General features: G+C 48.4%; 2 protein-coding genes and 2 pseudogenes across 2 annotated transcripts in view; 1 reads left to right on the forward strand and 3 right to left on the reverse strand.

Annotated features, from left to right (window-relative positions):
- Positions 1–312: 312 nt before the first annotated feature.
- On the reverse strand, positions 313–489 carry LOC144116619 (U2 spliceosomal RNA; annotated as a pseudogene).
- Positions 490–1986: 1497 nt separating this feature from the next.
- Positions 1987–6709, reverse strand: LOC144120685 (uncharacterized; annotated as a pseudogene).
- Positions 6710–9108: 2399 nt separating this feature from the next.
- On the forward strand, positions 9109–13780 carry LOC144120759 (chitinase-3-like protein 1). The gene is made up of 4 exons (XM_077653480.1): positions 9109–9309; positions 9976–10101; positions 12021–12238; positions 13750–13780. The coding sequence occupies exons 1-4, from the start codon at positions 9109–9111 to the stop codon at positions 13778–13780; spliced, it is 576 nt and encodes a 191-aa protein (XP_077509606.1).
- A 1126-nt stretch (positions 13781–14906) lies between these two features.
- LOC144110840 (uncharacterized) overlaps positions 14907–16737 on the reverse strand; it is a 29955-nt gene continuing 28124 nt past the window's right edge. Inside the window, exon 15 of the mRNA XM_077643925.1 lies at positions 14907–16500. Within this exon, the coding sequence (XP_077500051.1) occupies positions 16224–16500 (277 nt within the window). The 3' untranslated portion in view covers positions 14907–16223. The remainder of the gene's footprint in view (positions 16501–16737) is intronic.

The raw sequence follows: 16737 nt of genomic DNA on the forward strand, positions 1-16737 counted from the left end.
ATTGCAAAGTCAGTCTTTCGCCGCTGTGTTTATCTTGGAGTTCCTTTTTCATCTTCGTCCCTAGACATGGATTCACCCTCTCCCCCTCTCCACTCCTCCCCCACTCGCTTTCGCCGGCGCGCCACGCCGCCGGCAGCTGCCACGGCAGCCATGGCGCCGCTTGCTTGCTTGCTGTTGTTGTCAGGAAAAATGTAGAGGAAAGTGCACAGGCCTGCCCACTAGCTCTAGTTGAGCCACAATCGCTGCCACGTGCTGAAAGTAGGAGAGTTAAAGATAGGAGAGCAAAAAGTGAAAGAAAAGACGCGCGCTATTATATCCCAGGCCGATACCGGAGGCAATGCAATACCAGGCCAACCTGTGGCAGAGGTGAAGCAAGCTTCAAGCACTCCGCCACATTTCCAAAAATGAGTTTAATATCTTGGGCCCAAATGGGACCCGTAGCAGATATTAAATCAGATATTAAATGCCAGCATAATGCTAGCTAGCAATGCTAGCATAATGTACGCGCGCGGCGCGCACACCAGCTGCGTGCTCTGTCCTCACTCCGCGCATGCGCACAACTGACGAGGCCGCCGGTGTCTGCTCTGCCGTCGGCACAGCGGCGAGCACACCAGCTGCGGGCTATGACGTCACTGCGCATGCGCACAGCTGGCAGACCAGTGGTGCCACGCTGACCTCGCGAAGTGGCCGACGTATTGTAGCTATCGCTAAAAAACCGCGCGGGAAGTTCGAGCCTCTTGACGCGGCTCATCGGTCTGATCCTTTTGAAAAACAGGAATGCTGCCGTATAATTGCGCCAACCACGTCGGCTCATGTTCCTGATGCTAGCACGTCCATCTCTCGGTGATTTTATGGGGCTACCTAGATAGCCAACTCCTTACCCTTGGAGAGCAAAGCTTCCTCCGCAGGTGGTTGATGGCACACATCAAACTCAGGAAGGGTGCCGTGTCACTAGGGACAAGATATTAATCTATGCATTTGCTACACTTTAGGCGAACCCTTTCTCTCAATTGCCCTGTAGGTTTTTACACCTAATCATGTTTGGCTTGTGAAGTCACAGGCCTGCGTCTCTCCTTGTTTATGTGAGAGCTCAAAGGACCATTGACTGCGCAGAATTCAATATGCTCTGTGGCCGGGGCTCCCGCGGGAGTTTATTTCATTTTCTTTCCTTCAAAATGTATGAATGAAGTCCATAAGATCTGCTTGCACAAAGTTGTGATTTTTTATTTCGAGACTTTTTCCTCCTGTATCGCATTACCTCTGCATGCCCCGTGTCCTCTGTTTGCTCGACTCTTATTTGAATCCTTGTAAGCTACGTATTCGTGTTTTTCAAGAAATTTTCTTCCTCTCTTGTTTTATTCTATTACGTAACCACGTCGGTTACCGCGGCAATCACTAGGTTACGATTTGCCATTATAACGCATAACCCAGGGTTACGAAACGCGAGAAGTAGTCTCACGCTCTAAAATCACGGGCATTGGTCTGGCAGGTGGTGCCCAGAGAGCAACCATGGAGCTGGTGAGCCTGGGAGGTCTCGTGACCTTACAGCGTCCTCACAGCCTGCCAACCAGATTGTTAGCAAACTGCCTACCGTGGCAGGTGGTAGTTAAATTAACTATCGGTTGCTCGGAAAGAGCAACCTATAACGCACAAGGAGGAGTATGAGGACTCCCAGGGGTCTGTGAATGTAAAGTAGAGAATGACCGCTTGCATATATGGGAAGTAACCCATTACGCTTTCGCGTTACCTGTCTCTTCAATTTTTTGTTTTGCCGAAACAGATGGGCGCCTGGTTGCAGTTAAAGATTTGTAGCTGGCCATCAGTAACCGTCATAGATTCAGTACATGCTATAATTAACGCGACTAACTGATTGAAGCCCATGTTTATTCCACATTAGAATGCGCCGAAGGCGCTACGGTGGAAGGGGATGTTGTTAAGGAGAAGGGGTAAGGCTGCCTCCTTTTTATTAAAACTTCCTGGAGGCAGCTAAGTGGAGGCTGTGTGCCTCTCGAGAGCGTTGCGGAGCCGTTCGTCAACCAGCGACGCCTCAGAGTCATGGATGAACACGAGGAGTGCCCGCCAGAGCTCGATGGCACAATCTGGAGACGAGGTATCGGGGCAGGCCCCGGTCCAGATAGAAGAAGTCCACGGCTCCTGCTTAAACGTGGCCAGCACTCGAAGGCGAGGTGGTGTGTACAGAGGACATTCCCAGAACAGGTAGTTCATATTCGCACCGCAGTTGCACCTGGACCAGGAACCAGATACAGGTGGCATCCTGCCGTCCCAATGAAAACGGTCCACCAAGAAAAGATTAAGAATGGTGCCTGTTTGAATCCGCCGCAGCAGGACCGATTCTCTTCGCGTGAATACCATCAGAGCAAGCGCAGGTATAGAGAGGGGGTTGCCCACAGCAGCGAGGAAGGCGGCGCAAAGTGGTTTCGTCACAGCCCTCTCCGCGATCAGATCTGCTACCTCAGGTGTGGTAGCGACGGAACGAGGAGTATCAGTGCGAGAGAGATCAGCGCGTGCTATACTCTATGAGCCTTCTCGTTTCCATGGATACCGAAGTGCGCGGAAAGTGCGAAGTGCGCACGTTACCGAATGGATGATTACATGCTGACCGCGTTCGCGAAGCAGGCATGCGTTATGCCTTATGTTCTGCATTATAGGCTCCATATAAAGAACGCTGGCGCATGCCCGGTAGGCAGCTTGAGAGTACGTGCACAGACGACGGTGAATGGGTTCAGTTTCAGAAGAAAGTGCGAGAGCCGACTGCAAATAGTCTGAAATGGCCATTAGTTTTTCTCAGCTACTGGACTGCGCTCCTGCCGATGTATGGAGGGGGGGGGGGGGGGGATCGGCCCTGATTCTCTGTTGTCTGGTCGTACCACGCAGTCGCATAGCAAGTGTGGCTGCTGCCGTCTGCAGGAAGTGCAGCGTCCGTGTACAGAACACGTTCAGTTGAGGGGAGTGAGCCCCGCGCCGCATTCGCAGATGCGCATCGATACGTAGTGGAAGTGGCTTCCCTTCAGTGAGTGGCGTGGTTTCCTACTGCGGCGTCTTGCTCGGCAAAGTGGGAAATGTGTGTACATGGTGCCTGAGGATCCGCCTGCGTTTGTGCCGCGAAGTCTCGTTTGGTGCGTGTGGGTGCGCATGTCGAGGAGCTCTGAAGGGTCATTGAGCTTGCTGAAGCTCTTGAGCGCATCAAGGCGTGTGTACCCCGAAAGTCCTGTGACAATGTATCTGGCCTCATTAAGTAAGCGGTCAAGCGCGACACTGCGTACAGTTAACAGGATGATATGGCAGCCCGTACATGATGCGGCGACGAGAAAAAGTATTGTTGTGTTTAATGGCACGTAGGCAGCTATGGCCATCATGCGCCAAGCACAAGGTATAGAAAATTTTTCTGCAGAACTTTATAAAATTTGCAAAAAGTGATTGGTGGTGTAGACGGCCTAAAATGTTTGTTTTTCTACCTAGTGATGCCAAAGAAAAGACAAAGCTTTAAAGAAAGTCGAGTAACCTCTGCAACTATCATTGCATGTGCAAGGATGTTGAGGCTGCCAACCAATCGAATAAAGACCACAGCCTTCTTCTCAGAAATGAGAAAACAGCTGAAGTGTGGTTAAAAAAGTCTCTTCTTATAAATTACTCAATATTATCAGATCTACAATTTGTTGAAAACTGCTGTCTTTAAAAACATAAAAATATGTGAAATGTGAGCAAGTGCATCTTCACCTAAGAGTGGAATTTCACCTAAGGGTGAAATTGCCTGTGTTCAGTGTAAAAAACTTCAAAATACATTTTCCTCAGTGTTCCAAGTTTTCTACATGAAAATAAAACATGGTTTATTGTTAGCTCATCTTCGCATAATTCACATTTGGGCTTCTCTTATTTCGTCAGTAGGAAATTATGTGTTAGATGTGTGGGTGTTATACGGACACGGCAGATAATCACTTCCTTGAAACGCTCTCAGCGGGTACAGGACTTCCATTCTCCTAAAACTGGTTTTACAAAGTGTATATTGTAATTCGCTTCATTGTCCCAAGCGGACTGCCATTTTTTGCTTTTTTTACAATTTACCGAGTTCATGCAATCCTTAAAGAGAATATTTTCTTTTTTATTTGCTTGCCACGAGCCTGTGCAGCGCAGAGTTCTGTTCCGAGATGACTCGGCACCCAGCAAAGTTTTATATTTTTTCCTTGAGCTATGACTTTTGTTATGTTGTGTATGATGTCACCGTGCATCGGAGTGATTGCATTTGTTAGAGTGGAGAGCGGCAAGTAAACTGAGAGAGTGTGTGTAAATAATACTGTTTCTGAGGTTCTCATTCAGTATTTTTCTTGAACTATGACTTTTGTTATGTTGTGTATGATGCCACCGATCATCCTTCTCTTCATAAGCACATCATTTAATATTATACTTGCCAAACGTCTCATTGTTTGTACACCATGAAGTTACTTTGAATGGCACTGAGACAAAAGTAAAAAGAAAGGAAATCAGAGCTAATGCGACAGTGCAAAGCAGACGTTCAGAAGAAAAGCCGTGCGCGTTGTTGCGCTAATTAAGGATTGGTCGGCAGCGTTCTGAAGGTCACACGTTCCCCTATGGAATGGAAACGACCAAAAACCATATTTATATTTGGCTATGAGGCCTTAGCATGCCTGAAATGTCATCATAACACGTAGGAATGTAAATTAACTATGCTTTATATAAACTGCTGCAATATACTGGAAATCGAAGCCATGACCTATGGGTTGCAAGTCAGATACGCTACCCCTAGGCCAAAGAGGCACTTTCGTTCTACTTGGTTAAGGAAAGAGTTCGAGTGTCTTCATGTGTTTCACGTGTTCTAGTGTGCCTGCTTAAGCATGCTAATGAGTATGTGTGATTAGAAAGAGGCGTTAATTACGAAAGATTGCAGCAAATAACCATTAACGCTGTGGCGTCATACCCTTAAGGGATAGCTTTAGCGTCACCCTATTTTTAGCACGTTGCCTACAAGGTCCATTCGGCGGTGCCAGTTTCCTAATTACTAATAATTTTGCGACGACTGAGTGTCACTGGGTCGGACGCGCCAAGGCAGAATGATAGCTTCGCCTTACGGCACTTGGACAAGACTTGTCGCAGTAGCGGAAATACTGATGTCCGAAACTCCAAAATCCGCACCAGCGCTGGTAGCGCCAGTTTTAGACGTGTTCGCTATGCGTGCTTCCCATTCGAAACTTCCAGCATAGAGTTCGATTAACAACACACACATATACCTGCTCAGATGTTTAGGGGAATCCACCAAGGTGGAGTATATTTGTAATAAGGGTGCATTACTCACTGGCATCCACCCATGCACAGCCATACGACTACAAAGAAAAGCTATACAGCGTTCTCAGGAACTTCGCGGTTGAAGAAAAATTCGTCCTGGTCCAGGGTACGAACCCGGGACCACAAATTAAGCGGAGAGTCACTCTATTACTCCCGTTTCAAGCATGTCGAATCCCCCCGTCCCCCTCTTTCGCTACCTCTTGCTCCCGCCTCCGCTTCGGTCCTTCCCCAGTGCTTCCTACTGCACCACTACTTCTGGCTGGCAGGAGTGATGACGGAGAAACGTTTCCTCCTGCTTACAACTTTAGCAGACAGGATGCCGAGCCACCGAGTTACAGCCAGCGTCTGCAACTCAAGTCGCCGGATCTTATCGCACTCTTTTGTGGCTTAAGAAGTTTTCGGAGCATACAATGCCTGGTCATATAGCATCTCCAAGCCGAGTGCCACAACTAGGCTTCCTGTAGACAAAAGCACACAAAACCAAAAAGCACGCATATAAAGAAGCATAAACGCAGCCAACTGTTCTCCAGTTTCTGTTTTGGCATGCTAGAAACACGATGCTATTCAACTACCCCACAATAACAATGATGCTTGCACTGCACGCCTGATTTTACAAATCTTACAATGATGATACAGCTCTCGACAAATCAGTCGCACGCTAACACAACTAAGGTTCTAGCAGCGATGAGAAACTATAATTAATATGATTTAACTTTTAGAACGAGTACAAACTTTCCTTTCCTTTATTGATCCATCTTTTTCGACGTTCCCATCGCAGCGCTTCTTGACGTCATCCGGGAGTTTGCGCCATGTTTCGTCCGAGAAGTATGCAGGCTTCCAGCGATAGTATTCTCCGGTGGGCACTTCTGATAACAAAATCAATAGAAACGGAAGAGCATTGATAAATGTCGCACACGAGATTAAGTGTTTCCTTACATTGCAAAAAATACGCGCGCAATGCGGCCCTGATGATAAGCCGTGCCACTGCTTCCTGGCAGCTACAGCTTCTCAGTCAACAGTGAACCTATGCTGCTGCAGTGAAGCAGGGTAGAGTCCGAGCGGGAATCTCTATTGAATATCCAACCACATGCAGCCTTTCTCGCATGCAACACTCCTGTGCGCATATATCGCTACGCATGACCGAATGCTTTAAAGGACACGAGCTCACATGACAGTTCCCGCAATGAAGACGACAGCAGCACGGTAAGGGGTTGCCTGAGGAGAAGAGGTTACGAACAGAGGAAAGCCGTTTTAATCGCCGGCACCTGCGTCTACCCTGTGGTAGTTTGACGGAGAAAAGTGTTGAAAATTGGAGCGCCACAATATCTGGGAAACTCAAAAACCATGCACACCTTAGGACGTATGTGCTGGTAACGCTTTCACCAGTCATCTTTCAAGTGGCTGCTGTCGACACAAAAAAATGTGGAGCGCAAATGGCATCAACTGGATCTAACTGCAATGATGTAAATTTCAGACATAAAGTATACCTGCTGTGCACTGTTTATAGCTAAGGAAGCTCTTTTGATGCATGAAGTGTGCATTGTTATAAATCAACAGGCCTCGTGGAGAGAATAGTAATTCTAGACCTCACTCTTCTGAAAACTCGGACTTACACAGACGCTACAAAAGCCCCTGTACGGAGATTAAAAGCAGACCCCATGAGCTCTAAAATTTGGACAAAGGCTGCACCGGTAACGGCGCCACATCGCCACCATTACTTCACCACCTGCTTGCTCGCTTCCGCGCCGGTTTCTGCTGCAATTCATCGTTTAGATTGAATACATTTCAAACCCGGCGTTCGCCTTATTCGGCTCGAGCGCCGATGCCCTAGCCCCGCCTGTAGCAACCAAGTGTAGTCTCTCACATATCTAATGCGTGGTGCATGTCCGTAGCATTCCTTATAAGCTCATGCCGAACACTACCAAGGGAGGAGACACGGAGAGGACAAGAGAAACAAGTGTCCCGCCTTTGCCCCACGCCGCGAGCTACCGGGAGCAGCTTTTCCGGCAAGCAGACAAAGCGATGATGTCGATGATTACAATGGCTATTAATGTCAATAAATATCATGAAGATAACAGTACTGCTGGATCATGATGGCGTGTATTGATAGATGAGTGCTTGTGCAAAGGGGCTCAGAATGCGATTTCGCAGCGATAGCTCTTAGTGCCAATTCTCTCGTTTCGTGGCATGCAGATGTGTCCTCACAGCAAGACATATGAAATCATTTAAAGAGCGGCAATACTGTTAGAGGCGCGACAGGCGACATCAGGTTCGATATAAAGGCAAGCTTTAACTGCGCATCGTCTAATGTTATCGACATGCTTCGATGCTCCTCTTGTCCGAAACAATATATCGGGTAAACCGGGAAATCAATGAGCGCCAGAATAAATGTCATCGAGCTGACAGCAAGGAGCCTACATAAGGCAAAGGCTGAACAATTTATTCAACATCATCATCAGCCTGACTACACCCACTGCAGGGCAAAGGCATCTCCCACGTCTCTCCAATTAACCTTGCCCTTTCCCAGCTTCATCCACACTTTGCCTGCAAAATTCTTAAACTCATCCCCCATCTAACCTTCTGCCGCCCCCTGCTACGCTTACTTTCTCTTCGAATCCACACCGTTATCCTTAAGGACCGGCGGTTATCTTGCCTGAACCGCGCCGTAAGAGAAGCGATAAAAGAGGGACTGCCAGAAAAAAAGAAGGGAGAGGGGCCGTAGTGGAGGGCTCCGGAATAATTACAACCACCTGGGATTTTTAACGGGAAAGGAGGGGCTGACAGAGGAAAGGAAGGAAAAGGTTGGTAGTGAAGGGCTCCGGAATATTTTCGACAACCTGGAATCTAACGCGCACTGACATCGCGTTTGCCCCGCCGTGATGGCTCAGGGGTTAGGGCGCTTGACCACTGATCCGGAGTTCCCTAGGTCCGATCTCGACCGCGGCGGCCGCGTTTCGATGGAGGCAAGACGCAAGGCGCCCGTGTGCTGTGTGATTTAGGTGCACGAAAAGAAAGAGCACGCGTCTGTCGACTGGTTCCAACTGGGCCACTTGCACTGCTACAATAGTGCGGTCGAGCGGCTGGCAAGAAATCGAAGCAGCCACTGTGCAATACAGTTTAAGCGTCAGAGGCATCTCTGGGAGTCCAATGTGCGCCCATCCATACTGCAGTGCCATAATCACCACAGGCGAAAAACAGGATACGTTTCAACTGTTTTTTGTTCGCCTTACATACCTTCCAAGCGACACGAACAGATTAGTCGAGGAACAAATTTTGTTTCAGCTGTGGATGCCTGATTTCCGGTTTCACACGGATTATTAATGCGTTACTGCAAACGGAAATGGCGAGCGATGTCCGTCTTATAGTAAGTGGCAGGTGGCCCATCCGCCACATCGCTTAGCCCAGAAATTCTGTGCAAGCGCAGGTTTAAAGGATTGCACCTACGCACTTCCCGCCCTGGTGGTTTAGTGGATAGAGTGCCCGGCTAATGAGCCGGATTTCCCGGGTTCGAACCAGACCGCGGTGGCCACGTTTCGATGGAGGCGGGACGCAAAGGTGCCCGTGTGCTGTGCGATTTCGGTGCACGTCAAAGATACTCAGGAGGTCGTAATTATTCCGGAGACCTCTACTACGGCACCTCTTTCTTCCTTTGTTCTTTCACTCCTACTTTTATTCCTTCCCATACGGCGCGGTTCCGGGGTCCACCGAGATATGCGAGACAATCACTGTGCCATTTCTTTTACTGAAAGACCAATTTTCAATTTTACCCACGCACTGATCCAACGTAGCATGCATGACGCGCAGGTGGAGGCGAGCGAGGCGTTCCTCGGCGAGCTACGCTCCCGGAAGCGCGTAGCCCTGGAGCTGTCGCTGTTCGGCTACGCCTACAGGCTACGCAACACTGGGAGCTACGAGCTGCGAGCCAGCGTCCGTGGACCCGCGCCCCCGAGACCGTTCATCGACGAGCGCGGGCTTCTCGTCTATTTCGAGGTGCTTATGTCGCGTCTTTTCTACGCAGCCACCGATCCTGGTCGTCGCCTTGGCCACTGATCGCTTCTTCGCACGTTTCACAATACCACCGCAAATGGCACTTATCATCGATAGATATACAACTGAACCTCGTTTTAACGAAGTGGTTCTTCATAGCCCATATTGACCGCGCTTCCAAGGAGAATCGCCAGTGCTTAGTTGTATTCAATTTTTCGTTAAAAACCGTTTCGTCATAACAAGGTTCGACTGTCACTTTCTAAAATGGCCGTAGAGGATCTGTGTCCAGGAGGGTTTCGTTTCGTCCGGTCTATAATTCGGCTAAGATGCGTGCGCAACGGTAGTTTTCCTTGCACTGTCAATTCTAGGGCTGATATAGCCTGCCTTATGGCAAAGTCACTTCTCTTCACTATGTAGAGAGCATAGGAGAGGTGAATATGTTAAAGCGTTGTCGTTGCTAGCGCCGCCATGCTTGCTTAGCCATATTATTCGTGCGGTTGGAATTACCGTAGTTAGCGGGCTTACCGTACGGCGCGGTGCTAAACACTGTATTACCAGATGCAACCATAATAAACGTGCTACAGTTACACACACTCACGGCGCTTTTGCACAATGTCTATGCACACAAGATGCCGACTGACCACGTGCATGCGGTGCACGCGTGCGCAGATATGCCTCGAATTCAGCTCCGACCTGTCGGTGCCGCTGTACAACAAGGAAGCCGACTGCAAGATCGCCGTCAACCGGGACAAAGGACAGTGGATTGGCTACGACAAGGCCACCATTCTCAACAACGTCTGTGCGCGTATCCTAGCTCGCAATGTTTCTGATTTGCGAAGCGTCGCACTCAATCTACTGCTTGCCTGTAAAACATATCCGTGAAGCACGCCTTGAAAATCAGGGCGGCGCATGCATCAGCACATTCCGGAGCGGTGGCTTGCACTCACGTCACAGGTAGTGGCCGCCGTGCTTGAGACCACGTGTACAGCGAAAACCTACACAATTCTTCTCTTATCGTCACCTGCATTCTGTAACCTATACCCCGTGCTCTTTACCCCAGTCTTGTTATTGTAGCATCTGAAGTTCCGCAACGCAGAATTACGGCCATAAAGCTTTCGCGGACGTATGCTGGAGCACCTGTTCAGGAGTGGAATTACCCTCACGCACTATTGCGATATGCTTAAGCTGGGTATAGACAAAGTTAGGTTGTCACGTCGTCTCTCACATGACCAATGCATTGCTGACACGTTGATGCCACATCACATAACTGAAAGCGCAAGTCACTGTGCTGCGTTCACGGCCTGAAGGTACGTTTCTGAGTTATATGAGCTTTAAAGTCCCAAACTCTATACTATCAGCCATGAAAAGAAGGAAGCTGAGGTGGAAACACAAATAAAACCAACATATTACCTCCTGGAGAGTAAATACAAGCGAGGTTGATTAAGATTTCAGAAAAAGTCTTCGCACCTTCGAAATTAATAACAGGAGCCAGCATTGAGCTTCCCCTGGCTAGCAGCTTCTTACAGTGCTGTTTGTGGCTCAGTTGTCTTGTCTGCGTCTCATTTCTTGCTACGAGGGACACTGCAGTGGAAGGCTCCATAAATTTAGGCACCCTGGGGTTCTTTAACGCGGCCCCCAGTCGCACAGCAGACAGTTTACAGCGAGAGCTGTCGGTAAAAAGACCACCAAAAAAATGGCGTCGTGCGCCGTCCACACCGTTCACCACTGCGGAAGAAAGAGGCACACCACCTTCCGCGCTCGAGGCGGCTGGCGAGACGCGCTTTGAAAGTTTGCGGGAGAGGAGAAACGGCGCGTCAAGAACAAGCACTTCAGAAGATAGAAGCGAGAAAGAGAGCGCTGTCGCCACTGCACGGGAGTCCAACAGAAAGGACACATTTACAATCATTACAGTGACCGCAGTGGTGTGCTGTTCGTAGCGGAAGAACCGGTGTTAATGTGGAATGAGGTAAACGCACGGTACGATCGACAGCGCATTCAAAGCAGCTGTGGGGGTGTAAAAACACTTCATGACAAATGAAGGTCATGCACACGTTAAGTTGTACTAGTTACACACACCATTTAAAGAATTGCCGTTTACGCTGAGCTGCGAAAATTTGGACACCTAATCGTTATAAGCTGTGACAATGCGGGAACATAAGAACATCACTGTGAGGTGCCATGCATGACTTTGCACCTGCCAGCCGTGGCATATGACAAGGTTCTTCCAACAGCGGTCATCTTGCTGACTTTCTCTCCTCTCCCCAGGAAGAGGAGAGGGTGATGCTCATTTCTGCACTGCCGTCTGCCAACAGTGGCATGCCGCAGCTGTCTCTTCTATGTTCTTGGCAGGTGGCTCTAGCATATGCTAAGGTGCCACTTTTTACCTTGCTGATCGCAAGGTGTGACACCATTGGTAAGTGCGGGGACATGGGACTCTTATGCTATCCATAAAAACGCTAAACGCAACGGAAGCTAAACTTTGCACATGGCCAGTAAAACCACGTGGAAGCACCACATGCGCGAAACGGGCTAACAGCTGCCACAGAGTTTAGCGTTTCTCACCTTCATTTAAATGCGGTCGACACAGCTGGATTCAAAATCGCAACCTTGGGCTCAGCAGCCGAGGCCAAAGTGAGTGAGCCGTCGGACGGGTACGCCTTCCGGGTTTGTGTTTACGCCTGCAAGGCAGTTAATGGTCGACAAATACCGCGCAGGTGGTGTTCGCCAAGCGAATGCTTATGGGCAGTATCGCCGTGGTGACCGTTGACATGGACGACTACAACGGCAACTGCGGCCAGCGCAATGTGCTGCTGGGACAGCTGCACAACGCGCTCAACGAACTGGACCGGCCCATCAAGAGGCTATCGGCGAACCTCAGCCTGTCTGAGTCAGCGTCGTCGTCAACGACCGCACCAGCCGCGGTGGCTCAGTGGTTAGGGCGCTCGACTACTGATCCGGAGTTCCCGGGTTCGAACCCGACCGCGGCGGCTACGTTTTTATGGAGGAAAAACGCTAAGGCGCCCGTGTGCTGTGCGATGTCAGTGCACGTTAAAGATCCCCAGGTGGTCGAAATTATTCCGGAGACCTCTACTACGGCACCCAATTCTTCCGTTCTTCTTTCACTCTCTCTCTTATCCCTCCCCTTACGGCGCGGTTCAGGTGTCCAACGATATATGAGACAGATACTGCGCCATTTCCTTTCCCTAAAAAACCAATTATTATTATTATTATCAACGACCGCCGCGTCCCAGAGGACTGCTGCTACGGCGAGCACCCAGATGATTCCGGTTAGGCCCAGAGGGCACATGACAATCGCTGGGTTCAGCGACCGCGAGAAGCGTTCACACTGCACAGGGATTCATTCAACTGCATAGGGCCTCGCTTACATCGTGGGCCAAGATTGAATAAATACCATGTGGATGTAAAATATGTTTTACATTGAAGGCAAGATGCATGTCGGTCTTTGTAGTATGCTGGCGTGTTTGAATGTATCCAGAGACGATTCATACAGCAAAAGCTGTCTGAGCAGATGAACAAAGAGATTTTACACCAGTGCACATTGTAATAACGAGTACTTTTCTTCACTGACGGCAGACGAGAAGGGTCTGCTAGCAGATGGGGGAAGGCTACTGGCCACTGCCTTTTTATGCGCCCAAAATAGACAGTCGGTTGTGAGGCAGATGTATTGGTGTACTCCAGACTGTTTTGACCATATGGGGTTTTGCAGTGTGCACGGAAATATAAGAATACAGGTGATTTTAACGCGATAGCTTTAGGGAGTTCATGTGGCAGAACATTCGACGTCGCCATCGGCCACAGTAAGCGAAAAATCCCCAGAGAAGCAACTTAGAAGGTGGGTGGGCCAGCTAAGTCATGTCACCTTGTGGCGGCATCACAACATGCCCACAGGACTGTGCACAAACTGCCCACCGTGGCAATTATATTAATTATTGGTCGAGAGAGGCTGCTGAGAAGAGCAACCTGGATCGCACATGTCCCACCAGTGGCAGCATCGGCCTTCACAGGTTAGTGGCGCATTGCGTAACCGCTGCCCTACTGCGCCAGGAGTGGTATGAGTACTCCCAGGGTTCTATGAATGCTAAGTACAGGATGCCCAGTTTTGTATATATGGGGCATTGATCCATTAGCTTGCGCATTATACCTTTATGGTGAGGCTTGAGTGCCCCCCGGTTTTTGAATATATTTTTGCCTCATTTGAAATATGGTTATTTCAGCTGGGATATAACTCTCAAACATTGCCGCAGTGGTCAGATACTACAGCAACCAAAACCTATGATCATACATGAGAACCTTCAACAGTATTTGTTATACTTGCAACAGAAGTTGCCATCGATACTCTGATGGCAGTATCATGTGCAGGTTGGTTTCCATCCGCCATGTTACAGCATGTTGCATCGCATAGCATTTATATGCACCACGCAGGAATGTGCAGGAGCGCTATATGCACTGTTAACATGCGCAATGCCCAAAATAGACAATGGACCAAGCACCATGTTCATGTTCCGAAATGAGATACCGTAAACAAGTCATTTTTCTCAAGGTTAATATTTCACACATTCAGGCAAACTCACGATACCGGAATATTTCGAGAGTGCTAAATTTTGGAAAGGATAAGTGAGAAGCTCCTTAGTGCTCCTTTTTACCACATTATTCGTGGCAGCAATTTTTTGCAATGTGCTGTTTATGTGATTCTGGAAAAAACGAGAAAATTAGGCATTCACAGAAATTAAAGGTGCACTATATAGGAATCTGAATTCGTCTTTTTATCACGGGAACTCTATCTACACATCCCGGGCATTCTTAGAAACTTAGATCGGATTAAGCGTCCCGGCTCCCCCCTTTTTTTGAACTGAACGCGCTAGGTAGGCGGAGTTAACCAACGCGTCGAGTGCCTTTGAGTGAGTACAGTGGCAGCTCACTTTCGCTTTTATTTAGTTTTTTATGTTTTTGTGAATAAACAGTTTAAGTCACAGACAATATACCCGAAAATTAGGCCCGCGGAAATAAAGATACACGTGGACTCTGATTTACGTATCACTCCACCAATGGCAGAGAGACAAGCCGCCGCGGACTCGACGCGTTAGTTGACTCCTCCTCCCTACCGCGTTGAGTTCAAAAAAGGCGCGAGCCGGTACGTTATTTCCGATTTAATTAGGGTAATTGGCAGCACAGGACAATAAATAGAAGTTTCTAAGAATGCCCAGAACGTGTAGATAGAGTTCCCGTGGTAAAAAGTTGAGTTCAGATTCCTCTTCAGTGCAACTTTAAATCGTTTTACAACATAACAGAGGCGAATGGGGCAACTTGTCCCTAACGGTGCTAAGTAATCTCTGATCTTTATGATGATACTCATGGATAAAGCTTGAGTGTGCCCACCCACTCTCTCAGCACAGACAAGAGCCAGAACTTTTGCAAAATATTTTTATTCCCAATGCATGGCGAATGGCTGAACAGGCTTAAGCAATGACAGGGGACAAATCATCCTCCACACCACCGTTATCTTTGGTCAGCGTAGATTCATAAAGGTCTCTTAGAGGAACAGCCAGACTCTTAACCGAACAAACCACTAACACCACTATATGAAATAAGGGGCAAATACTTTACACAACAAACGTACGTAGAAGACTGTTTCATGACTAACAAAAATATTGGTGTGCTCATAAAGTGCATAAAATATCACAAACACAACACAAAATGTTTGTATGGAGCCCATTTAGCTCATGTTCATTTCAGTGGCATGCAGCATAAGAGCAAAGCTGTCACCACTCGTGTATGTAGCATTCGTAGTTGCATGTCAGCCATAAGGTAAACCATCAGTAAAAGCTTCATCGCTCACTCTTTCAAAACTCCTTGCAAGGCTGGAAACCTTCCTCACAACCAATTCATTCCCTGTCTCCTACTCCCAAGCCTGAGTTACCACAGCTCGGACTCCTTGTCGGCTGAAGGCACTTCGAGCACGCATGGAGAGTCCGTCAGCCTTGCTACCCGCTCCCCTTCAACCACATCCCCAATGATCCACGCTGGGTATCCCTCCTGCTGCTCACTTTCTTAGCATTATGCTTTGGCATTCTCCTTTGGAAGGCACATCAGCAGACCACTCGAGAAAGGGAAAATGCAACTCACTAATGCCATACATTTAACGGTATAAACTGTCACTGCAACAAACGAAATTTGAAATGAAATTGCCGCTGTTTTGCCGCAATTCCTCTATTGCTGCTAAATTGCTGCAATTCCTGTGTTATGATGATAAATATATTATTAATGCACTCCACTCCTTCTCTACCGCCACAGGGGCCTTTTAGTTATTGAAATAAATAAATAAATAAATAAATTCTATACCCTAATATATTGGCAAGAGGATTTGAGAAAACACCCAAAATGATGCTTTAACACGTTCATTGCATCTTGGGTGACCGGTGGGTGATCCAAGATACTGAATCGCACGATGAATCCGTCGCTATGCTCTGATTTATCAAAGAGGCTGTGGAAAGGACACACGCCACGTCACTGTAGCCATTTATTGGCGTTTCCAGGAAGTTGGCATTGCCAAGTAGAAAAAAGTTTGCTACAATAGCACTAAGGGCAGCGTTATCTGTGTGAAGACAAGAAATTTTCTCTATGTGAAGCCTCAAGAAGTGCCAAAGAAATCCCACTCCGCCCTCCACAAGAACCATGCATCCATCACCAACCCGCCTGCCTCCACACACCAGAAGCCCATGCAGCAGCAGAGCAAAAAAGCAACAGTAAAATCAAATCCAAAGACACAGTGGGAAAGTCAGCTGCCCTCCAGAAGCATCGCCAACCGGCCACAGCCTCACCATGCGCCCTAGCTAGGGTGCTGCCAACCTAGACACCTTCAAGAAAAATTCTGTTGCCGGTGCAAAGCATCAAGGCAATCACTGTAGTGTTCCACCGATGGCGTTCTTCTCCCGCTCGAACGCGAGCAAAAGCACCTCGCGGAAAGACGGGTAGACAACGATCTCCTTGAGGCGCTCCAGCGCCCAGCGGCTCCCGGTGACCATTAGCTGGAGAAACCACTCGTCCATACGGTCCGTCTTGAGGTCACACTGGATGTCCTCAACGCCGGACCAGTCCATCATGATCTTCTTGATGATGTCCTCGTAGCGGCGCAGGATTTCGAAGAATTCTTCGTCTTCCCGGTTGATGTAAATCCTGGGGACAGCCAACAGGTTGACAGACTACTATTAACGCATTTCAGGATACTGCGGTGAATACAAATATAGATGCACTGCGAGTAAGGGTGCTTTAAAAAAGCTGTAAATTCGCAGGTTGGATTTGCGAAACATGCAGTGGCTGTTTCTGTTAACTTCCTCAATAAATGGCACTGAGACGGCATATGCCGATTTTATAGCACTTCTCCAAGCATGCAGGTAACGTACACACGTAACA

The sequence above is a fragment of the Amblyomma americanum genome, chromosome 1 (assembly GCF_052857255.1).
Source record: "Amblyomma americanum isolate KBUSLIRL-KWMA chromosome 1, ASM5285725v1, whole genome shotgun sequence".
Taxonomy (NCBI): domain Eukaryota; kingdom Metazoa; phylum Arthropoda; class Arachnida; order Ixodida; family Ixodidae; genus Amblyomma; species Amblyomma americanum.

Excerpts from the sequence above, each read along its gene's own strand:
- LOC144120759 (XM_077653480.1), top strand. The coding sequence starts at position 9,109 with ATGCATGACGCGCAGGTGGAGGCGAGCGAGGCGTTCCTCGGCGAGCTA. Across the intron at positions 10,102-12,020 it reads AGGCCACCATTCTCAACAAC|GTGGTGTTCGCCAAGCGAAT; the intron begins GTCTGTGCGCGT and ends AATACCGCGCAG. Across the intron at positions 12,239-13,749 it reads CCAGCCGCGGTGGCTCAGTG|GAATGTGCAGGAGCGCTATA; the intron begins GTTAGGGCGCTC and ends TGCACCACGCAG.